At 42.1% G+C, this 23598-nt stretch overlaps 1 protein-coding gene across 3 annotated transcripts in view; it reads right to left on the reverse strand.

Annotated features, from left to right (window-relative positions):
• The window catches only part of RFX8 (regulatory factor X8), a 30719-nt gene extending 19761 nt beyond the window's left edge, over window positions 1–10958 (reverse strand). For all 3 annotated transcript variants that reach the window (XM_040535985.1, XM_040535978.1, XM_040535968.1), the window contains exons 1-5: window positions 10822–10958; window positions 7798–7921; window positions 5052–5113; window positions 3477–3563; window positions 349–414 (exon numbers count right to left, since the gene is read on the reverse strand). In XM_040535985.1, coding sequence (XP_040391919.1) covers window positions 349–414; window positions 3477–3563; window positions 5052–5113; window positions 7798–7921; window positions 10822–10871 — 389 coding nt within the window. In that variant the 5' untranslated portion in view covers window positions 10872–10958. The remainder of the gene's footprint in view (window positions 1–348; window positions 415–3476; window positions 3564–5051; window positions 5114–7797; window positions 7922–10821) is intronic.
• Window positions 10959–23598: the final 12640 nt, after the last annotated feature.

Genomic DNA, 23598 nt, shown 5'->3' on the forward strand with positions numbered 1-23598 from the left:
AATGTGTATGTTTCACAGCACTTCCACCAAATGGCTTGTCCTTGCAGGTTGCTAAAGCCCGTGGAACAAAATTAACGAACGTTTTCCAGTTCCTGCTCTCCCCGAGCAGGCGGCCCACTCTACCTTCTGCCGCTGCTGCTATGGCAACACATCTCAGCGCCGCTCTCCCTCGGCAGGCTGCCCGGCTCCCTTCTCCCCATGTGTGGGGAGGATGGCGGGCGGTAGCCTTCTCCCTCCTGCACCCCACAGACCCCTTGGGAGCCCTATCTGCCGGCTCCTGTCCCACCCTTGCTAGCTAAGGCGAGCACGGCTGTGCTCCTGCTGCTAGCAGAGGGGCTTCGGACTCACCCGGTGCCCGTCGGGGTGCTCAGCTGCCACGAAGAAGCGGCCATCATCTCCCCTGGAGAGCGGTGCCTGGGCAGAGACAGGGCACACAGCATGGGAGGTGGGTGAAGGGAGAGGGCAATAGGATACAGCAAAGCCACATGGGTTCAACCATGTCTCCCGGTGGGGCTGAGATGGTGCTGGGAAGGGGGAACTAGAGCTGAAGAGGGAAATGCAGAGGTAGGGATGACAGGAAGACTGATAGGAGAGCAGGAAGGACCAAGGAAAAATGAAAGGAAGGAGTATGGTGAATGTGACTGTTGGATTACTCTGAGATTAGAAAGGATAATTTCCTAGAGTCACATCTGATTTTTTTTATACAACAATTACAAGTTTGCTTCACTAGAAAGTCAGAGGCCTAAGCCTTCCCTATTACTAGATCATAAAGTAACTCTCATGAAGCTAAAATTCACTGGCATTCTTATGGCATTGCCATACTCCAAGCCTCCTTGATCTGCCACAGCAGCTGCCATTTTAAGGAGACCTCGTTCTCAAAGTTCCCTAGTGTAATGTAAATTGTCAAATTCCTATAATGCATTTGGAGACCCCTTTGGTTACAGCTTTGCTTGTTTACACTACTTCCACATCATCATCAGAGTTACAGTATACATATCTTCAAAAAACCTCAAGATTTCAAAGCAGAGCAGCTCACAGGTGCTTAGTAAGAGTATTCTCTTCACTCCTCCTGTGAGCTTGTTCCGGCCCAGCAACCTGACACATCCAAGGCCCCGCTGACTACCAAAAGGCAAATGCCTCTCTGTAGTCAAAGGCAAGCTATTTTCATCTTACGGCCATTTCTGTGACACCAACAAGCAAAGCTCCCAACCTGCCAGACCCTTCACAGGCCCAGGTCCTTACTACCAGCAACATGGCAAGTGACAATCTCAATAGGGTCAAGAAACATTGTTTTCAGTACAGTTCTGAAACCAGCCCTTTCTTCAACAGCCTGGAGCTTGGGTGGATGTGTGGGTCTCTCAGCTGGGCTTTCGGCTCCACCTTCCCCTCAGGTAGATGCTACAGGAGAAGCACCTGCATGTGGGCCTCAATTCAGGCATGGGAGGAGACAGCAGTCATTGGGGACATGTTCACTATTCAAAGAAACACCCCCATCTCTGCCAGAGGGGAATGGCAACAAGCCAGTAAGGTCTATCCCACTTGTTGGGTCTGGTCCACAAATCAGCATTTGGGCTGCGCTACAGTGGCATATTCAAAATCTTCTTCACTATTACCTGGAAATTTCCATACCAAAACGCTCTTACAGATTGAAGCTTTATGGGTTAAATATCCCCGATACATAATACATATTATATTGGATCACATAAAATTAATTCATGTTTCTAAAAGTATTGAACCCTACAGAGAAGACAGTAAAGATTAGGTATTTTCTTATGCATTCCTGCCTATTTGCAAAGCATATACAAAACTAGGAAACCTGATGGAAATAAACCAACTTAGATGGCCAAGACCGCTGCTTATTTTGTATGTGACCTATTTTATTTGGGGGTATGGGGGGGTGGATTAGTGATGCTCATGCCTCTCCAGCTGCATTTTATTTGTTGTTGTTGTTGACTTTTATTGTTGTTGTTGTTGTTTTGTTTGTTTGATTTTTTTTTTTTTTACCGATTTCTCTCTATTTTCTTCTGCTGTCCTTTAACAGGCAGTAAGACGTAGTAGTGGCACCCGCCTGCCCAGGGGCTGCTGGTGCTCACGCTGGCTCTGGACAGGGGCACCGGCTGTATTTAGAGTGGAAGCTGCTCTAATTACAGCTGTCTGGCTTCACACAACAGCTGAAATGAAGGAAGCATCAGACAAAATACTTTCATAGTTAAGAGACTTACAACTTTCAAGAGAATTGCAACTAGCAAGATCATTTTTGTCTGAATAAAATTTATTTTATTTTTAATATTGAGTGCATTGGTAGATAGGGATGTCATTTCAGCAAGGTTCTCATTTGAAATGAGCCTGGAGTTGCCTATGAATAATTTCTTTGGACTCACAATAACTGATTGCCACTTGATCATGTACAGAACCTGATCCCTTGCCCTGCCCTTTCTTTATCCTTGCTCTGTTGTCACTCTATGGACTGCTGCAACATGGCTCCTCTGTAAAGCCAGCAAAGACAGGCAGCAAACCTGCAGGTATAATTTTTCCATTCTCTTGCAGAGTGTGTATTCAATTAAGTAACTATACTATAAAATACCACAGACAGTGAAACAGCTTTCATAATAGCCAGAATATCTGGGTGCTTAATAGCCTCTCTTGTATCCCTAGAACACTCATGCTATAGACAGCTACTATAACCCCATTTAAAAGAATGGAAACCAAAGTACAGAGTCCATTCATATACACATCTCCTCTTTTTATCTTCTCTCCAGGAGAAATGCAAGTCTGTAGCTTGTTTATCTCAACGATGACCTTCCTCGCCCTGCCTACAACTGGGATGTGATCAAGTCTACAGTTAGCTTGCCTCAGTATCCTACATTCATCAATTATTTCTAGATTTTCCGTTTTTGCAATCAATTTCCATTCCTGCCTTATACATTTTCTCATTGCTGTTCCCTTACAAGAGGTGATTTTAAAATCTGAAATTTTAAAACAAAACGAGGGAAGTATTTTCAAAGTAATATGCCTCATTTTTTCAAGTAGCAAAATCCAGATAACATGATTGCACGTAGGGCTCTTCAAAACAGTGCAGTCATTTATACTTTAATACACTATCTCTTCACCCTACTGTTTACCAAGGAGGTTGCTACAATGTCAAGAAGCAATCGTCAGTACATTTATTTAAGCTCCCATTTAGAGTCTCTATGTATAATGCTCCTTTAGTTTTGTCAAGTGTTCCTGCTTTTAAGACCTACATGTCTAAAATATCCAATTTGAGGAAATCTAATAAGGCAGGACACTTTTTCAAGATGGATTTTCCTTAGAAGGGATATTACTTACCGGAACGGCACTTCTATAGTGTGTATAAGAGAAAGAAAAAATAATAATACTGTTGACAATGTTCAGCAGATGGTTTACAGAGTTATAAATGCAGACGATATATAGACTGTGAGGTGATATTTTATGATTAAAACATTAAGAAAACAAACCTGAGATATTTTTTTTCAGACAGAAGAAAGCAATACCGTGCATAAAAGGAAGAGTTCTTCTTGATAGCTATTCCATCATAATGATACCTAGAAGATAAAAAAAACTGATGAACTGACAAGCATGCGATTTTCAAGATAGTCAGCAAACAATTCATATTCCTCCACTGAAAGCACATTTAAGCAAGAAAAGAGCAAGTAAAAAAGGTACATTTATTTTTTAAATTCTGCATTTTTAAAATTCTGTTGAAAATTTATTTCCCTGATGCAAGATGTTTGCACAAATGTCTCTAGAACGACTTTAAAAGCTCTTTTTAACTTTTTTTTTTTAACCTTCTTTTTAATGAACAACCATAAGCCAGCACACATGATGCAACAGGGTTGCATTGGACAATTAGAGAAGCTGGGGTCCAGAGTCTCAGCTGACAGTTTCCATGTCCCCCCTGAAGCCGAAGGCTTGCATGCAGCTGCATCACAGTGGTTTACACCAGCTTAGGGACTGGGTGGCCCATTGGTGGAACCTAAAAGCAAGAAATCTCCAAGACCTGCTATGGTTTTATGCCCATCCTGGTGAGCAGTGGGAGCCAGGTACCACCAGTGGGTTCTGCAGGAACCTTTTCAGACAGCATCACCGCCCGGTGCAGGGTGGCCAGGGAGGTGTCTGGCCCCCAGCAGCCACCAGATGGTGACCTTCTGCCGGTGGGAGGCCCAGGGCCATCGCGCACCAGGCGAAGCCCGGGAGCATCTGTGGCGAGGCACTCCCAAAACGCTGGGTCTCACCGGATCAAGCTGATAGCAAGCCCAGACTAGTGGAGAAAAATCACAGATCAAGTAAGGGCATGTCACTTGCAAAGCCAGTGCGTTACAGCTACTCCAAAGGCTTGTGAAATTACTGCTTCTCAGTGCCCTTAAAACATCGCCTTTTCCAGTCTGGATGTTCAGAGTGTGATTATATATTTGGACAGCGAATCAATGGAAGTGTATCGATCTCAGTCCTCCTGCCTGTGCTCTAGAGGAAGATAGGGAAGGGAGATGGAGGAGGAGATCAGATCTGGGCTGATCTGATTTATTTGGTTTTAAACTGTGTACAGCAGTTCTTTTGACCACCAGTACCCACTGGATCACAGCACAGATACGTGCAAGGATGAGCACTCTGTGCCTGCAAGCACATACACCACTCTCTGCTGCCTGCTCCACATCTCCCAGTCCCAAGCATCCCGGACACCATGTCCCGGGGGCATTGAGGAAGGTTGTGAGGTCCAGCAGCTGCCTCACACGAGCCCAGCTGTTAAAGCAAGGACAACTCCGAGCACCAATTTTTTAAGAGCTAGTCTGATCTGGAATTCATATGCTAGTGGAGCTGCTCTGATGTGGTGGATATTCTGGAATTAACTCTATCTTAATGTATGTGGTGACATCAAGAATCTCTCTGGATCTGTTTTTGCAATTTGGGATGGACTTGAAATCAAATATTCAGCTGCTGTATTAGTGCTGGAGCTGAAAATTCAGCCATTAAAAAAATATATATTAGAACAGTTACACATAACATTTTTTAAACAAAGGAAGCTAAACCAATACCTGGCACTGCCTCTTGTGCCCAGCCTTCTTGTCCCCAGACCCGGGAAAACTAACCGAATAAGCTAAAAAGCAAAGAGAAAATTACAGTTACTTGGCAAAATCATTCTAAAGCACAAAAGCGTATCTACTACATTTTTTTCTCCTTAATCATTTCTTTTGCTTTCCATAACTTGCAGGCTAATACCTGTCCTTACATACCTCTCAAATGGTAACTGCTGAACTGAACTCAATCAGGCTTTTGCGGATCGAAATCTAAGTAATTTAAGGGATTACCTCCCTCGGGTAGGAATTTTTTTTTTGAGACTAGCTTGTTTTGCCTCGCTCGCACTGAAGCACACCCAGTGCACACACCGGGAGACCACCCACAGGCGGGTGGGTGCAGCAACCGGGGAAACTCGATCTGCAAGAGCACGTCTGGCTGGGGGCCTGTGAAAGTGCCGTGACTCTCCAGTCCTCGGCCAGCCCTGCGAGCCTTGCTCATCCCAGCAGGGTTTACTCACGCAGCCCACTCACTCGTGCAAGGAGCATTTGCAGGCTGGGGTCTGACTTATCTGGTTTTGAGAGGCTGCATCACCAAGCTGCAGAGCGACCTTTTGACCACCCCCGTGGTAAATGTGAGCTGAGGTCATGCAGCATCTGCCAAGGTTAAGCCCTACAGAATAATAAGATACTGTCAGGGCAATAACCCACTTCACCATGATTATTCTGCATGAGCTATCCTGTGAACACAGAGTGCAGCCAGGGGTGGCTGGAGCTACCATCCCCTACACAGCAGGAAGAGAGGATCGAGTGTGCAATGCTGGTGTTGAGCAAGAGGAGCCTCCACTCAGCAGCACAACGTTTGGACTTTTTGCAAAGCACACTGTTGGCCTGGAGGCCCACTCAAGGACAGATTTCCCCAACAGACACCAACCTGCAGCTTCAGTGTTAGCAGTGCTCTTCTGCAGACAGGGATATATTTGGGCAGAGTGATCAGGCAGATTGAATTAGTGCTGTCTTAAATGACCACAGTTTGATTCACACGGGGCTCGATTGCTAAAATCCTCACAGTCATGTAGTGTGGTCAGGTTACTACAGGTTGGTGAATTATTAATAGCTCAGCCCACTAGCTAGCCTCTGGTAACTGGTTACACATGCACCTTCAGCTGAAACCCGCGTAGCTGCAGTTCCTGCCCTCCTCAGCCTCTTGCTGCACGGCCCTACATCTCGCTATAGCAGGACACACCATTTCAAGACATTGGGGAGCTGCCCCCCAGCTTGCTCACTTGCACTGCGAGGAGTTGGGTAGGCCAAGGCTGAGAGCAAACAGTTGTGAGCACCAACCTATAGCAGCTATGGCTCATCAGCTAAGCCCTTCTGCGTGACCAGACTCATGCTTCACCCTTGCCTGTCCCAACTGAAAAGTGCATTAGCCTAAACCACAAGAAGGCTTAGCTTACTGGTGGTAAGTCAATCATGCTGGCGCACCTGAAAGTGCACAGACAGGATGGGATTCGTCTCATCTGTTGGGCTACAAGGTAGAGATGTGTAAGCTCGTCACTGCAGACTCCATAGTCAATGAAGAAAAACAGGCAGTTCCAAGGTGCAATTCACCTGGGCTGACTCATTTAGGGTGAGAGGAATCATATGTAACTATTTATTTCTCTCCATTGACTACCAAGAGATGGTGATGGGTTGCATGGCAAACATCTCCACCAAAACGGACAAGTTCTACCATGGGTTTGGCTGATGGGTGGTGATCAATTAAGCTGTGCTAAGTCAATCATGCTGGATCATCCACTCAAATCTTAAGAGTGACTTAACTGTTACCCAGTAGAAAAAAAAATAATATATATATATATATATTCAACTAAATTGAGATAAATGATTCCTAAAATGAGGTTATCCACACACACAAAATTGATTTCAGTTGATTCCAAAATTGATTGCTACCTCCTTTACTTGTATTATTTTCACTCTCTTCTAAAACAATGCTTAGTGGCTCTTACTATGGGCACTAATGGGAGAATATTAGCGGTAGAAATAACAAACTCCGAACAAAAATTCTGAGCAGCAAACAATCACAATCCATTCTGTTTTCCTTAATTGGCTAAATAAAGTTGAATAGCTGTAAGTGTTTGCTGCAATTGGGGTTTCTAAGTGGTGATTGCCCTGTGGGTTGTATCAGTTTCCACTTATTAGGAGAGTGTAACTGTTTAAAGGAGATTGGGTTTTGCATCTGCATTTAGTTTGCTTGGATGATTCTGTAAAGACCTTTGTGTGTGTGTTTGGAGCAAAATCTCCCTAAGTATAATTAAAAACTAAAGCATAACAAACAAAGGGGTCTTTTAAGGCCAGAAGAATCAGCTCCTCAGGACTAGTTTATTAACCTTGCACAGTTTACTCTGGTAAAGCCTTCTGGAATATATTGGGAGAGCTTACCAGAAATATATTAGCAAAGACACAAGCATAGCTGTAATTCCTAGCTCAACACAAATCTCTGTGCAACTGCCACAGAATATAAAAGAATGATGCAATTCTCCAGATAAACCAAAGAGGTATGAAGGACCATATAGAAGCTTTCAAATACAACCTTTTCCAAGCTCTTAGGCTGAATTATCCTATTACAGCAAAATACAGTACATCTGCACCCTTCTCTATTATTTAATCTTTCTTGGTACACAATGAGTATATTTGATACAAACTTATCCAATTTTCTGTTTGGGTATCTCATCTTCTTATCTTATATATCCTGTCTACTCAGTACCTTTCCAAAGGTGGCTGAATTTACTTGATCCTTGGCCCCTGGGCTGCAGTTTTCTATATACATTTCATATAGTAGCCAACGGGGTACAGTGCATCCTTCACACAAATAGAAATTGTCAGCTATCCTTTAAAACAAACAAACAAAAAAAAATCAGTTTGTCAGAATTAGAAAACAGAATTGTTAACATGAAATTTTAATAGCTAATCAGGTTTAGAGTGAACTCAATAGTAGTTACTCCTATTTTATAGAAGCATAAATTCAAAGTAAGAACTACTTGCTACATTTATGCTAATCTGTATTCTGGAAAAGAAAACAAAAAAAAAAGATACATCTTCACAGATGTATATATTCTAAGTTTGCTTTTAACTTTTTAAGTTCTACTTTAATTTTTTTTTCCCAAAGTGTAAGAGCAGTCATGTGAGACTCTGTTAAGAAATTAACTGGATCTCATGGTTTTTAATAAAGAAATATAATGTAGTGGTACCAATCTAACATTAAAACCAATATGCAGGACATTAACATCTCTCTAATAGGACACAATTTTTATCTTCTAATTACAAAGGTCTCTGCTGTACCAAAGACAATAATATGAGGTTTTTTTTTCTTTTCTTCTGAAATGTCCAGGATGATGTTTTGGGATAGAGAGTGCACAAATGACAAAGGACCAAATTCTTTTCTCATACAACCTCATTGATTTTAGCACAAGTTTAGCAAGAGTACAGATTTTTAATTTACATTTACTGTATATTATGAGCAACAATGCCTAAACTGTTTTCTGTGTTTAAACACTTACCCTTTGGTGAAATCCCTTGCTCATCCTACCTGTCAGAGCGGTCATAGTCATGTCAACGCAACTATTTGCGTGAGTGAGATAAAGAAGATGTGAACTTAGTTACTTCTGAGCCTAAGTTATTACTTTCACCAGAATAAAGGCCTTTAATTATGAGATAGTGGCAATGGTTTCGATGTCAGACGATAGTAGCTTCCCGCAGTACAAATACAGAAGCAAAGCCGGAGCAGAGAAGCAGAGAGGGGATTAATTTTCAAAGCACGACACGCCAATCGTATAACAGTGTTTTCTCACCGTGACTCCACTTCCGTTATGGCTGACAATTTACGCATATTTAATTGTTTTATCAGATGAACGCTGGTGCAGCGCAGTGCCAGTTGCTCACTGTGTCTTTACCGACGATCGGGTCGGCTCAGAGCGCGGACTTCTCCCAGTCGCCCGGCGAGATAAGCAGTTCAGGCTTTAATTTGGTGTTCCCCACAGCATTAACAGCCCGGTTTCAGGCTACGCAGTGTTTGTCTTTCTCTATTAGCTTTATGGGTGGTAGATAATGGACGAGGCCTTCAGTGAACGGGCTTGCTAGAACAGAGGCTGCTCAACGCCGGGGAGCAAGGACATGATCACTGTGCAGCCCGCCAATGGGGCATTTCCCTCCGTGGGGCCAAATAGTGAACGAAACTTATTCCAGGTAAGAGTCCTGACTGAGTGCTGCCTCCCAGCAGACAGAAATACTTGTTTCGTCTAGGACAGCCATCTCAAAACCCTTCATAATTGAGCAGTCCCAGAGGAGATTAAACTTAAGTCCAAATTTATCCTTAATATAACACCGCAAGAGTCACTGGATGTGCAGCAGAAATTAATTCATGCTTCAGTTACTGATTTCTGCCAATAGGTTTGCTTAAGCACTTAACCATTTACTGACAAAATATTGGGGAATTTGGTTTCATGAATTTTTCATCTATTAAACTGTGAGCCTTTTTCAAACAACAAATAAAACACATTCTTAGCGTTAATACATAATACAAAGGCACTGCATATCAGAAAAAAAAAAAAAAGTGTATAAAGAAAAGAGCACTGTGCTTGTCTTCTTACCCACTAGCCCCAAGGTTCTCAAAACCTGGGTGTCTGTGGCATGCATCAAAACAGAACTGGTAAGAAAATCAGCAAGAGCAAAAGGAAAGGGAGTGGTAAGGCATGGAGGGTTAAAGAAGGGTGGTAAGGATGGAGGGTTAAAGAGACACATGGGGAAAAACCCTCCTCCATTTATCCACTGCTTTCTATCCACATTTTCCATGGGGATCATTACGTGTTCAGTTCTCCAGGTTTTCTGGGGTCTGCCACCTGTTATAGGTGCAGCTCTGGTAGCCAGGCCATCACATGGGGTTGCAAGTCAGCTGTTAAACCACTTCTCCAGCAAAGCGTGTTCTGCTATTTTCAATGCACCAACAACAAAACAGGGCTAAACATTTTTAAATTTCAAAACCTGGAAAGGTGATTCAGGTTGATTAAAAAAAAACAAAAAACAACAACAAAAAAAAACTGTTTATCTTTTAAAGGGTAATTTATGATTCAGTTTTATGCAATGTGGCTGTGGGATGCCCTTGTGGGATGCCCCTTGCAGGGGTGCGTCTACCACAGCGAATGGGCAGAATGACCCTGATGTTCAGATTTTGCTGAGAGAGGGGGGATAGAAAGGCTGAGGATGAGGTGCTGTCAAGTTCAGGTTCTCTTACAGGTGTTGCTGTTGCTTCACACGCGGTTTCAATACTGTTTGTTACCTGGATTCAGCCGTGTGTGGGGAAGGAAGGGCGGGAACCCTTTTTCCTCTTTCGCCGCCCCACGGCTGACGGCACTTTTCACAAAACTCAAGAAAAACCAAGGTGACAACCTTACTCCCCTACAGAAAGCCTCTCGCTGTGTCGGGGTGCAGCCGTTGCCCTCACCCCAGGGATCACACCGCAGGGAACAGCGGTGGCTCGGCATCGCCCTGCCGAGGATGCTCACGCCAAGGGGTGGCACGGGCGGAAAGGCCGGGACAAGTGACCCTATTCCCCCGCAGCAAGCCACCTCCAGGCGAACCGGGGCAGGACACAGGCTCTCAGGGCGACTTCCCTGCTGTCGGGGCACCTTTGGCCTTACAAAACCTCGGCGGGCGTTATCGCCGGGCCCCCGCCGTCCCAGCGCTCCCCGGCCCCATCCCTGCCCTCCCCACGGCCCGGGCAGGGGGCACGCACCAGCGGGTGATGGAGAGGTGCAGGAGGGAGGTGGGGCTGCCCTCGGACATCCCGGCCGAGCCGTGCCGAGCCGTGCCGGGCTGTGCAGAGCCGTGCCGGGCCGTGCCGGGCCTTGCCGAGCCGTTCGGTACCGGCCGGCGGCGGCCGCGCGCCGCGGGGGCCTTCCAAGGCGGGTCCGAGCGCGGGGCGGCGGCGCCCCGGTACCGGGCGGGGGGCGCCGGGGGCGGGCGGGGAGAAAGGCATCAGCCCCGGGAGGGGGGCGGCGGGACCCCGGGGTGCTGCGGGGCAGGGGCGGGGGGTGTTTCCCTGCCCTTTCCCTTTCCCCTTCCCCTTCCCCTTCCCTTTCCCTTTCCCTTTCCCTTTCCCTTTCCCTTTCCCTTTCCCTTTCCCTTTCCCTTTCCCTTTCCCTTTCCCTTTCCCTTTCCCTTTCCCTTTCCCTTTCCCTTTCCCTTTCCCTTTCCCTTTCCCTTTCCCTTTCCCTTTCCCTTTCCCTTTCCCTTTCCCTTTCCCTTTCCCCTTCCCTTTCCCCTTCCCTTTCCCTTTCCCCTTCCCTTTCCCCTTCCCTTTCCCTTTCCCTTTCCCTTTCCCTTTCCCTTTCCCTTCCCTTTCCCTTTCCCTTTCCCTTTCCCTTTCCCTTTCCCTTTCCCTTTCCCTTTCCCTTTCCCTTTCCCTTTCCCTTTCCCTTTCCCTTTCCCTTTCCCTTTCCCTTTCCCTTTCCCTTTCCCTTTCCCTTTCCCTTTCCCTTTCCCTTTCCTCCTCTCCTCCTCTCTTCTCTTTTCTTTGTCTTTTGTCTTTTCTTTTTCCTCTTTTGTTTTCTTTTACTTTTTTTTTCTTTTTACTTTTTCCTTTTATCCTTTTTCATTTTTTTCCTTTCTTCTTTCTTCTTCTTTTTTCTTTTCTCTTTCTTTCTTTCTTTCTTTCTTTCTTTCTTTCTTTCTTTCTTTCTTTCTTTCTTTCTTTCTCTCTTTTCCTTCCTTCCTTCCTTCCTCCCTTCCTTCCTTCCTTCCTTCCTTCCTTCCTTCCTTTTTTCTTTTCTTTTCTTTTCTTCTTTTTTCTTTTCTTTTCTTTTCTTTTCTTTTCTTTTCTTTTCTTTTCTTTTCTTTTCTTTTCTTTTCTTTTCTTTTCTTTTTTCTTTTTTTTTCTATTCTCTTCTCTTCTATTCTCTTCTCTTCTCTTCTCTTCTCTTCTCTTCTCTTCTCTTCTCTTCTCTAGTTTCCTCTTTTTATTTATCTCTTTTTTTTTCTCTCTCTTTTTGTTTTATGTGCCCACCAACAATAGAACAATACCCACCACCTTACCATAGTCAACAACAGGGCACCAGGTATCATCTGCGAGCAGGGGCTCGCAGTGGCCTCACTCCCACACCCAGGTTACACCAGGACACAAACCCAGGTTTGTGTTGGGGTTGCTCGGTGTGACCTGCAGCCTGGGTGCAAACGCTACCACAGAGCAGCCGGTCCTGGCACTGAGTTGTGCGTGGCCATGTAGGGATTTTATAGGAATTACATGTAGGAAAATGAATTGTATGTAAACCAGGAGGTACAAGCATGCTGGAGAGAGGTATAAATGACCAATTACACAGCAGCGCATTTGAATAACACAAGCACTGCTTTAATAGGTTTTGCACGCATTTAAAACATTATTTTCAGAGTTTTACACAAGGCTGATCCCACCATTGTTTAATTTCTCTTTGATATAGATAGATGAAAAGGCTGTCTGCTCTACCGAAACCCTATAAGCACTTTTCCATTGCAAGCATCCATTATGCAAAATGAGCTTTACTACCATGTGGCTGAGAAAAATAAATTATGTATGGCTGGAGCATCTAAAAGCTTCCTCAGTGGATGGAATTGTGTTACATCAGAGTTTAGCTTCTCAGAAACTCCCGTGGCTGCCTCATGTTAATTAGCTGCTGAAGCCTAGGTATGACACAGACAGGTTTGCTTGCTTTGTTATGACAAGACAACCAAAGCAAACACACTGGTAGACAGCTATATTAAAAGTGGAGGGGGACAGGGAACCAGAAAAAGCAAATTTACAGTGGAAGGCTGCTGGTTGTCTGATCCCTCTGTGTAGCTCACATTGAAGGAGCAGTGCACACAGATATCATGTATAATACATGTTGGTTTTAATCTGTAAAGCCTTGCACTGTGCTGAGGACCCCATGGGAAGATGCTGCTCGCTCATCAGGCCCCGAACCAAAGCCTTGGAAACTCTGCCTGCACACACTGCGGGCAGTACAATCTGTCATCAATAAACCCGCTCCATCACCTATTGTGGGAGCTTTGCTCACTTCTTGGTTGTTGAGTCTGTATCTGCAGCACACTTTGGTGGCTGGTGAGCGCAGTGCTGCTGCTGCGAGATGTTTCCCTGCTGATTCAGGTGTGCCACTCCACGCTGCCCTGACTTCCAGGCTACATGCCTGAGGAAGATGCTCTCGTCTCCAGCTGCCAACAGCTGACTTGGTTGCATTTTTGCATCAATCCCAGCCGTGGTTCTCAAGGTCCGCAGCCAACAACTGACTTTCTGGGCCCACCCAAAGCTCCACAGCATTTGTGATGCTCCATAGGCCCCAAGATACCTTAACAGCAGAAACATTTACAGCTTATCTAAACCCGGAAAATGATAAACAGAAACTTTCCATGGTGACAGACTGAAAGCAAGGGCAGCCACACAGATCATAAAATCCCTGGACAACACCTATCACTCAGAACTAAGTTTTGAGGAGACAAAGCAAATGCTGCACAAAGAAACTGTCCAATTACTGCCCACGGCTTAAGATGTACAAAGAAGTAGGTCACGGATTTTTCCCTGCCCAATTTCCAGATCACAATAACGAGATAAATGGACATGTCCTGTTCAGATCTCTACACTCCATCATTATTTGATTGAAGTATTTCCAGTTTTTCAGAAAATGTCTCTTTAACCTTTCAATTAAATCTAATACTTTTCAGAGGAGAAAAAAAAAAAAGAAAAAAAAAAACAACTTGATTTTGAATACCAAGCTGCTAGTAAAATTTGTTTGAAAACCTGAAATCTGTTTCTTCAGTTTAATCCAGTCAGATAGGACTGGGTGGATATACACTAGGTCAAACTGTGGCAAGCCTTTATTCTTGCGTAAGCTGAAAGCTGCACGGCTGTTTATTGCTGTCATGGATGTCCTTCTTGTGTAAAATGAAAGAGAAATTAATGAATGTGCACTTTGACTGAATAAAATTTTGATCTAAAATTAAGACCGTGGTTGGATTGATTAAAAGGCATGCTAAAGCAGCTCCTTTCCTCTGACCTTCACCTGTAACTAGGATATATTTGAATCAAACCTTGAGGTAAATCAGAAATCTCCAAAATGTTGTAATGTGTGTCATTAGTACAAAGTTGCCTCCGCAGATTACTCCCCTCCCTTGCCTCCCGTATTCAAGAGGGGATTTGGATACCTTTTCAGTTATTCTTTGCTGTAGAGATATATGGCACATAGAAGAGCTGTTGTTGGAGACAGCTGTTTTGTAAAGGAACACTAAAATGCTAAAATCTCTCAAATACTTAAAATATTTTTTAAAAGCACTTTATAAGATTTTTAAGCACTTAAGCCAAAGTATGTATAAAACATGGTCATAAAAGAAGGTAAATCCACTATTGCTTCCACCATTACCAACAGCAATGGAAATATGTAACTATAATGAATTGTATGTTCCCTTACAGCTGAAAAGTTCATTATGGGATTTATTTCATTCATTCTTCTCTAGAAAGAAATTGTCAACTGAAGTTGAAAATTAAAAACAAAAACAAATTCCTCCACACCACCCACCAAATCAAGGCCCTGGAGCAATGAACTATTAAATTCTTGATATGAAAACCTAAAACAATTTAGTCAGTGTTGGAGTATGAGTCTTGGTGGGAAAAGGTAAATATTGTGCTTAGAGAAATCAATCACTATTTTTTTTTTCGTTTTGTATCTCTATTAGGTGACCCACCAGGGACAAAATGGCATCTGTGTAAAGACTTACTGATTTTTCCTTCCTTTGAGATCTGAGTAATCCCAGTGATCTGGTATTAGCTCAATCCTATCAGTTTACTGTGAACAGGGATCTTCAGAGCAGTAGCTACATTTCAAACTTTAATTTAAAATAAATCAACACGACAGCATTTAGAAAATACAAAGGGTTATGTCTGGTTGTGTCATGGCATGAAGCAGCAGCAAAACCAAAACAGAATTGCAATCACCTTCTCCTTGAATATTATGCTTTGACATTACAGAAGATCCTGTGTCCTTCACAAGCCACCCACTTAAAACACGAATGCAAGGAGGAAGAAGAAGGCTTCTCTCCCAGCTGCCTACAGCAAGGGAACTCTTTGGGCATGAAAACCCAGTTCAGCAAAGCATGTCACCATGTGCATAAGACTGCTTCATTTTGGCAAAGCATTTAAGAATATGCTTAACTTTAAATATGTACTTAGCTGAATTGTTTTGCTGAGTGGGGATTGATGGCTGAATTAAGGCATTAAACATTAATGACAGAGCTGGGAACACAGCACAGTATGTAAATGGGGATTTGTCGGGACTAGAACAAACTGATTCAAATAATGCAATCATTATATGATTAAGATCTCTTAAAAGATGTGAAGCCATTAGAAAGGCTTAGGGTCTGCTGACCTGAGATGGGTGACAACCATCTCAGTCACTCCACTCCTCACACGGTCTCAACTCACCTGTGTTTAGAGTGTCTGGTGGGGAGACCAGATGGGAATCTCTTCCACAGAGTAGCTGAAACACTTAAATCTGTTGGTATAACTTTAATCCTAGGTGTTGCCCAGGGCAGCCCTGCACTGTTGGTTACTGATCTCCTCCTGAGTAGGGTGAAGAAGGAGGGTACCGTGACAGCGTTTCCAGGTGTCTCCACATTCCTCGACATCACTGACTCCTAGCTGCTTTTGGTACTGGCACCAGTGGTAGTAGGGTCTACCTGAGCATCTCTCTTCTTCTCATCCTGTGAGGCTCTGGTGTGAATGCCACTCCCAGAGCTCTTCCAGTCGTCCTTCATGCTACCTGTGCACCCAGTGCCTCTATGAGGGTGTCCATGGAGCTACGGGCTGTGGCTTCCACCATGTGCTGCTGACACCCATTCTTCATATTTCTCTCTTTCTAGATCCACTCGGGGCAGCCAAACCATTTACACAGTGACTCACGAAGATGGAGATAGGGATAAAAGCTAACTGCCTGTGTGTCCAGAAGTGGCTGAGGTAATGCTTGCCAGCGAAAGAAACTGGTTCATTTCTGCTTGGCAGAAGATGCAGCATTTGCTCCTCCAAGCCTAGTAGTATTTTATTGTGCTTCCCTCCTTCATTCTTTTTGTGATTTTTTGTCACGTGTACTCTAGATCTTGGATGTATCTGTAGTTAACTTTCTGTTAACAATCTATTTTGATGGCTGTGCTATAAGCCGTTAAATTATTGTGCTGGTTTGGCATGTTACAATAATTTGAACAGAAACAAAATGTTTTTTTTCTTTACAGTAAAAGCAGTGTTAAGTCATTCAGTGAAGTTCAGTCTATCTCAGAAGCTGGTGGATGTACCAGCAGCTCTGACATTAGCTTCTGTGCCTGATTCTCAGATGACCTGCAAGCGATCTTTGGCTATGTTTGTGCACCAGAAATGTTTGCACAGAGAATCAATTAGTTTCAGAGGAAGGAATGGGATCGGGGGCATGCTCAAGGTAAGAGAGAACACATCTCCCTCCCACACCAGAGTAAATACACAACTTTACTGTGAAGAGAGGCGCTCCAAAGTCAAGTATATCCCTTGAATTAGAAGCCACCTGAAAACTCATAACAAGGACGTTGGGTAAATCATACAAACTAGAGTAAAAATGCTTACTTACCATATGTGCTTCTGATCTGAAGCATCTGAACATCACAGTAAATGCTAATTTTTGTTTATGTGGCACATTTTTTGTTTTGAAAAAAACATACAGAGCTTCTGTTACTTGGGAATATTGCATGCTGGAAAGCTCTAGTATCATTCTGATACTAGAGGAATCATTTTGGATTACCATCTTTGGTAGGGTTTTGTGTGTGTGTGTTTATTTGTTTTGTACAACAGTGGGGAAAATTAAATTAAAAATGACAGAAAAATATTTCATTTAAATAGCTAGATTAAGCAATAATTTTCTTGAAGGCGTTTGTTGAAAGCTTCAATATAGTAAGTTTGACATAATTAAATGACGATGAAGTTAACAGTTAATCTCTGAGAATGACTTTTATTACAACAAATAAAAATCCTGCCTCAATTGTTCTTTGAATGTAAAGCATGTATTACATGACTGATGTAGCTTCATCTTCCCACCATTTGAATTTCTTAGACCAAAGTGGCACATCAAAGAAATGTTTTACACATTTAGTGTCAGAAGTGATATGATTACAACTAGAACTGCATACAGTTGTATAACTGTTCTCCAAATTTGTAAGCCTTATATTCCTATTATTCTTTAACAAATCTTGCTTCATCCTTAAGACTACAAAATAAAACTGGAGATGGCATGATTTATGACATTTTCATTTAATACTTGTACCTAAGACCCACAGTACATTCTAGAGAGATGGAAAATACCATATCAGACTTGGTAAGCATTACCACTTAACCACTGCAGGAATAACGAAACCTGAAAGCTCCGGGATCTGACATGATCAGATCTACCAGGACCCTGTTTTGAGGAGGTGGTGGATTTAGCTCCTCCAGACATCCCTTGCAGCCTAGAGAGTTCCAGTCCTCTGTGATTGCTGCACGGTCTCTTTCTTTATTGCCCTTAGCATTTGTGATTTATCTATCTGGCTTTTGTTCAAGTAAGTAGAACACTCCTTTATACTCAAATAAGTATCATAAGACAAATAAGTAGAACGCTCCTTTATAATGCTACAGAGCACTGTAAAGATATAACCCCAACAAGCTTTATAAAGAGAATTAGTATCTTTTTCATAGGCCATCTGATGCTGCTAGAACAAATATAGCTATTGGGAGGCCCCACACATTGTTTCAGATCCTAAACAAGCAGCAAAAATAAAGCTGAATACAAGACAGGGAGAATTGCTCTGGTAGATGAGGGTATATTTCTTTTCCCAGTACAGTTCATTAGGTCACACTGGTACAGACTAGGATGAGAAAAGGCCTTTTACATAAATTTATACTATATATTTCCATTGGAATAAATTACAAAATCAAGCTTTGTGAAACATTTGGTGCAAAATCCCCCTTTGACCAGCCTGAGTGTTTATACTCTCCAGCTTTTTCTGCAGTTCTGCACTGACATGAAGGAGCTCTGAGGGGCTTTGCAGAATGAACAGATGTGTTGGGACTCTGGGCCAGTTGACATCCTTGATTTACAGTCCTGATTTGTGATCCTGATCTTGAACTATACTCTAGCTGTTCCTGACACTCACAAATACATTCCTTATTGCTAAGCATTCCTCAGATGGCTTACATAAAACATTTCAACCACTGCAAACTTCTTATTTCAACTGTGTGCTATTTGTAACGTGACTGGCCCTCCGGTTAGTACTATTGGAGTTGTGCATGAGCAAGGACTAGGGCTGAGTGAATACATGCCCTAAGTGTCCATTTGCATTCAAAAGGGACTTTTTATTTAGCTGTGGTTGTAAGACTTTCATATTTATTTTCTATGAATATGTGATCATTTGAGCTTTACAAGCGTCATACTTGTTTGTGAGAATTCCGTTGTGACTTACTCATGAGAAGCAAGCATTTAATTCAAATGTTCGGTTACTAAAAGGCACTTCAAAATTTTCTGTTGACTTTGGTTTGATTAGTTATTCAAATAAAATGTTATGATCCTTGCAGATAAAGCAAAGCACAGTTTGGCAATATTACAGTCCATGGGACAATTAACATTAATACTCTCCTTGTTACTTTAAAAAACTGTATCAATGTAGATCAAAAAGTGTATAGACTATAAATTAAAGTTACTTGATTTATTGCAGAAGATACATACCCAGCTGAAAATTTCAAAGTGTATTACAAAAATAATAAATTACATGATTTGCAGACCTGTTTATTCACTGAAATAATTCATTCACAATTTTGTAACCAGCATATTTCAGACATAAACTGCAGCTCTTCAAATGATTCAAGGCAAAATTTGACAAAGAAAATCCTCTGGTGAGATCAGTGTGTGTGAGCTAGAGATGCAGGATATGGTTGCTTGGTTACTAAGTAGGAGTCCACCTGGAGAGCACAATGCTTTTGCGCTTCATGCTGTGGAGATGGTCTTTGCGCTTTTATTTTGAATAGCATCACTGCTGAATGTTAACATCTGAAATGTGGATCTGGGCAACCTTAATGAACAGTCATCGGTCTCGCATCTGCAGCCGGTGGTAGGTAGGGTGCCCTTCCTTCCTGCACAGAAGGTAGAGCAACGGAAAAAATAACAGACACAAAATCATTTTTAAAAGCATTTAAGAGAAGCTACCTCATACGTTATTCTCTCATATGTGCTCCACCAGCCTCAAACAGACAATTCACAGTGCTTTAGTATCTTTTCAAATATTTTCAATATATACTTGGATCTTTTAAATTATATATATATATTTTAAATACATTTTTAATGCACTTTTTTATAAAACAATCTGCTTGTAGAAGTTGAAATTTACTCTCATTTGAAGCTCAGTCTTGACAGAAACAGCATGTAACAAGTTTCTCCAGTTTGCCAAAACGTGTTTATAAAATAAAATATATTCTCTACTGCCACCTTTGAGTTCAGACCAGACTTCTTAAAAAGTCAGCCATGAAAATGAGAAACAGGTGAAAATGAAGATAGAAGTTAAGACTATTCTTAATAAAAAAACCTCTCTGGGAATGTGAGATGGCTCCTCTGAATTTCTCAGTCTGCTGTATTCCTCATACAGGCACTATAGCTCCAGTCTCGAAGCATGTTTCAAACCCACAGTAATGCTTACTGTTTAACGAACCTACAACTTTTTCTTTTGAGAGAATAACTGACTCACATCTGCTGAAATAAAAATGTGCAGATAAGTATTGAAGAGCAAATGCATGCCACAGATTCAATTTTTTAGTCTTGCCAAAGTGTGTTTTTACAGAAATACTTTATCTCAAGTCACGTGTAATTTACCTTTTAATGAATAAAGGAATTCAATCCATACAAAATCATTTAGTCCTGATTCATGGATTCTCCCTCCTTGGAAGCCTTCAAAAGCCGCCTGGAGATGGGCCTGGGCAGCCTGCGTTGGGTAGCCCTGCTGGGGCAGGCCTTGGGCCTGGTGGCCTCCAGAGGGCCCTGCCAACCCCAACCATCCTGTGGTGCTGAGATTCTCTGATTTTAAAACTTCTTAAGCTTTGAAAATTTAGAAACATGGTACCAAACTTTTTGGATATAGTGCAAGGCAAGTCATGCCTCTTCACATATTTGGCAATTTTAGCAACTTTAAAATTGCCAATGAGGAATCCTAATGCACTGTACAAAAGATGCTTATTTTTCCAAACCTGCTGTATATAAAAGAAAACTTAGTCAACATTTTAAAATTTTTTCGCTTCTAGGGTACTGAGGCCAGGATCTTGTGGACAAGCCTCACCATTTCAGTGGTTTGAAATATGGTACAATAAAATCTTATAATTCTGAAATGTAATTGATGGACATGGAAAATGCATCAAAAAACCTCACCTATACAACTTTCAAGATGAAATGATGATGTCTCTGAGAAGTTCATTGCTGCATTTCATGGTAAGTTGGGCAGTTACCTAAAAGCCCTCATCCATTAGTTTCCTATTATTGGGTAGCATAACCTCCAAATTAAATTTCACAAACTATGCTATATTTCCAAAATTCAAAAGTTCAGTTTTAGTATATCTTTAAAGTTTCAAATATTTATAATGTGTTTTCACTGCTGTGTTGAAAGCAAACAGGTAGAAAATGGATTATTCCCCTTTCAACCATGCAACAATAAATTAGTATCAGAAGTATTTTCCATCATTTGATGCCTCAGGGGCTACAGATAAAAATATTTTTTAATCAAATCTTTAATTGTTTTCTTAATTGAAAGAAATGCTGATGTATTGTTAGAAATGGAGAAAGCTTTTGTTTGAGAAGATGCACAATTTTAGCTATGAGTGACTCAGAAAACATCATGACTTACTTTGTGGTCACAGTCAGGTGATATATACGAATGGCTTCAGCTAATCTTATGGCACACTTCTTTATGCTTCTGCAGTAGGCATCTTTTCTTCTTCTAATTATTCATATTACTTAGCTGCAGAACAGATTTAAGATGCTGGAATTATTTTATCGTCCACTCCATTTATATGCAGTAGTGCATTTACGGATACAAGTAGTTAAGAACCTTCTTCATGAACTGCAGTGAGTCTCATGGTAAATACTTTATTGATCTATGCATGGTCACTTCTTAACAGACTCTAGAAATTGTAGAGCATCTTCTTTTTAGTGGTTGCATCTTAATGGGAGGTTACCACTACAATGTGGCCACAGTCGGTGTAAAAATGAAACTAGACCAAGTGAAAATGATAAATAAATAATATGTACAGTTGATCTCACTTCAGTGTTACTTGTCTATGCAACACCTGTTGCATACCTAAGCCCTAGATGTTGTTTTCCATGCAGTTCATATTTATCCATGTTATGTGGGAAGGATCTCCAGCTGTAATCTGACTCTGTCCTGGAACAAGATCTGGGGAGATGTATCAGCATCCCCTTATTTTCTTCCTCTCTGTGTGGGGAGGATGAGCAGGCAGAAGATGGGCAGGAGTGGTGCACCCCAGCAGCTGAACAGCTAAGGGACCACAATGTCCCTTGCAGGTGTGCCTCAGCTGCTCTGGACAAGTGAATGTTCACAACATTTTCTCCCCTGACTCTTAGCTCACTCTGATGGGTTCTTCGTTTTTAATTTTAATTGGAGGTCATGGTGAAGGGGGATCTCCACCCCGCTTTTTCTGAAGTAATCTCCCACCTCTGAAACCCTCAGCCATTGGGTGGATGGGGGTTTGGAGCCTTGAATGGAACCAAATGGATGGAATGAATCCTTGCCAATGGTTTGAATGGGTCCTTGCCATTTCTCTTTCCTCTTCCCCATTCCATCGTGGAAGGTGAAGCTTCCTTTCCTGAAGGTTGCTGAAGCCTGGCTGGAAATGTCCAGGAGCTTCCAGTTCTGCCAAGAAACTCCCATGAATGGGCTGTCCTGCCCAATCAAGGCACTGAAACATCAAGGTAAACCATACCAGCAGCCATTGGCAAAACTTCGTAGTGTTCTGCCTTGTATGTCAGCTCCTTCACTGGGTTAAATGTGTGCCAATGATGGTCTGAGTAACACCATATTTTAGCAGGTAAAAAAATGAAGGCCTATCTATGGATTTCATTTTAAGTGAGCAATTAATGCTTAGATCTACATAAAAATATGGTTTGCTGTTGTTTTGTTTTGTTTCGTTTGTTTGTTTTTTAGTCTTGTGGTTAATTATTATTGAAATTCTAAATTTCTTTGGGCCAAATTCTACTTTGAAAACAAAATTTAATCAAGAGTTACTTTGTTTAGTATTACTCTGCAGAGGTTTTATTGATTCATTCATTTTTTTCTTACGCAGCAAATGAATGAAATAAGAGATGACTTAAATTAAAGAGTGGGTTATCATCTTCGGGGAGAAATCAAAGGAATTAGGAAGAACTTCAAATAAAGGATGGGCGAACACATTTATGACAGAGGGGTTAGTGTTCACTGTCTGCTAGTTTGAAAGAAAGGAAGATCCTGTGTGTGACAAAGCTTTTTCGGTCTCCCAAGCCCAATTTGTTAGCTATTAGTGCACGCTAGAAAACCTTAGCCCTTTGATAAAAGGGTGGGAAAGAAGCCTTGCATGGTTAATCCTGAAGTAATTTTTCATTATTAGTATTTTTTTATTTATAGCATTTAATAGTATTAAATGCGGTATTTTGCCCTGTCTTTGTTGGGTAGGTAGTTGCTCGTGTTCTGCCAGTTAATCCTGTTCTTTTGTGCATTTTAATTATAAAACAGCTAATACCGTGGGTGACTGCTCCTAATAAATTAAAAATATCTGGATAAATAGAGAGGTGGTGTTGTCTATTAGGTGCAATATCCGGGTTTGGTTGAAAACAGGAAAGTTTGCTCGAACTCCTAGAGCAGAAAGACTTTCCTGCAGTTCAATGCAAGTGGAAAGGACATGATGTTGGCTCTAGCAGATACGCCTGAATTATAAGGACATGGGAAGTTCTGTTCAGGGGCAGAGATAGCACACATAGCTTCATATTTTGTCTGTTTGGTCCTCATAAATACTGCCGTTAATTCTACGTGTGACAATGAAAAGCATCTTGCAGGCTTGCGAGAATTTACATTTCCAGCTCAGTGTGGTCTAAGCACAGGCTTAGAGAAGAACAACCTATTTGTGCATTTCCCCAAAAGCAATGGTTCATGTGCCTCTGAAGCAGAAAGGCCAAAATGCCTAAGCTGTGGCCAGCTTCAATGCTTGCCTCACCAGAGCTGCTGCTAGTCATACTGCAAAGTCACTGTGGCTTTTGATCCTCACTGTTTGCACCAACTTCTGATACTCTGAAACAGAAGGGACTTGCCGTGTTTTTTTTAATGAGGCCCTTGCATTTGTCCTTTTGTTGGTATGTAGGACTCAGCAGCTCTCAGAGACAGATTTGAGCCAGTCTTACTGGATGAAGTCTCTGCAAAATTTGGATTGCTTCACGTAGGAGCCTCCATGGAAACTGAGCTCTTTTGCAAGCCTGAT

The sequence above is a fragment of the Cygnus olor genome, chromosome 1 (genome assembly GCF_009769625.2).
Source record: "Cygnus olor isolate bCygOlo1 chromosome 1, bCygOlo1.pri.v2, whole genome shotgun sequence".
NCBI lineage: Eukaryota > Metazoa > Chordata > Aves > Anseriformes > Anatidae > Cygnus > Cygnus olor.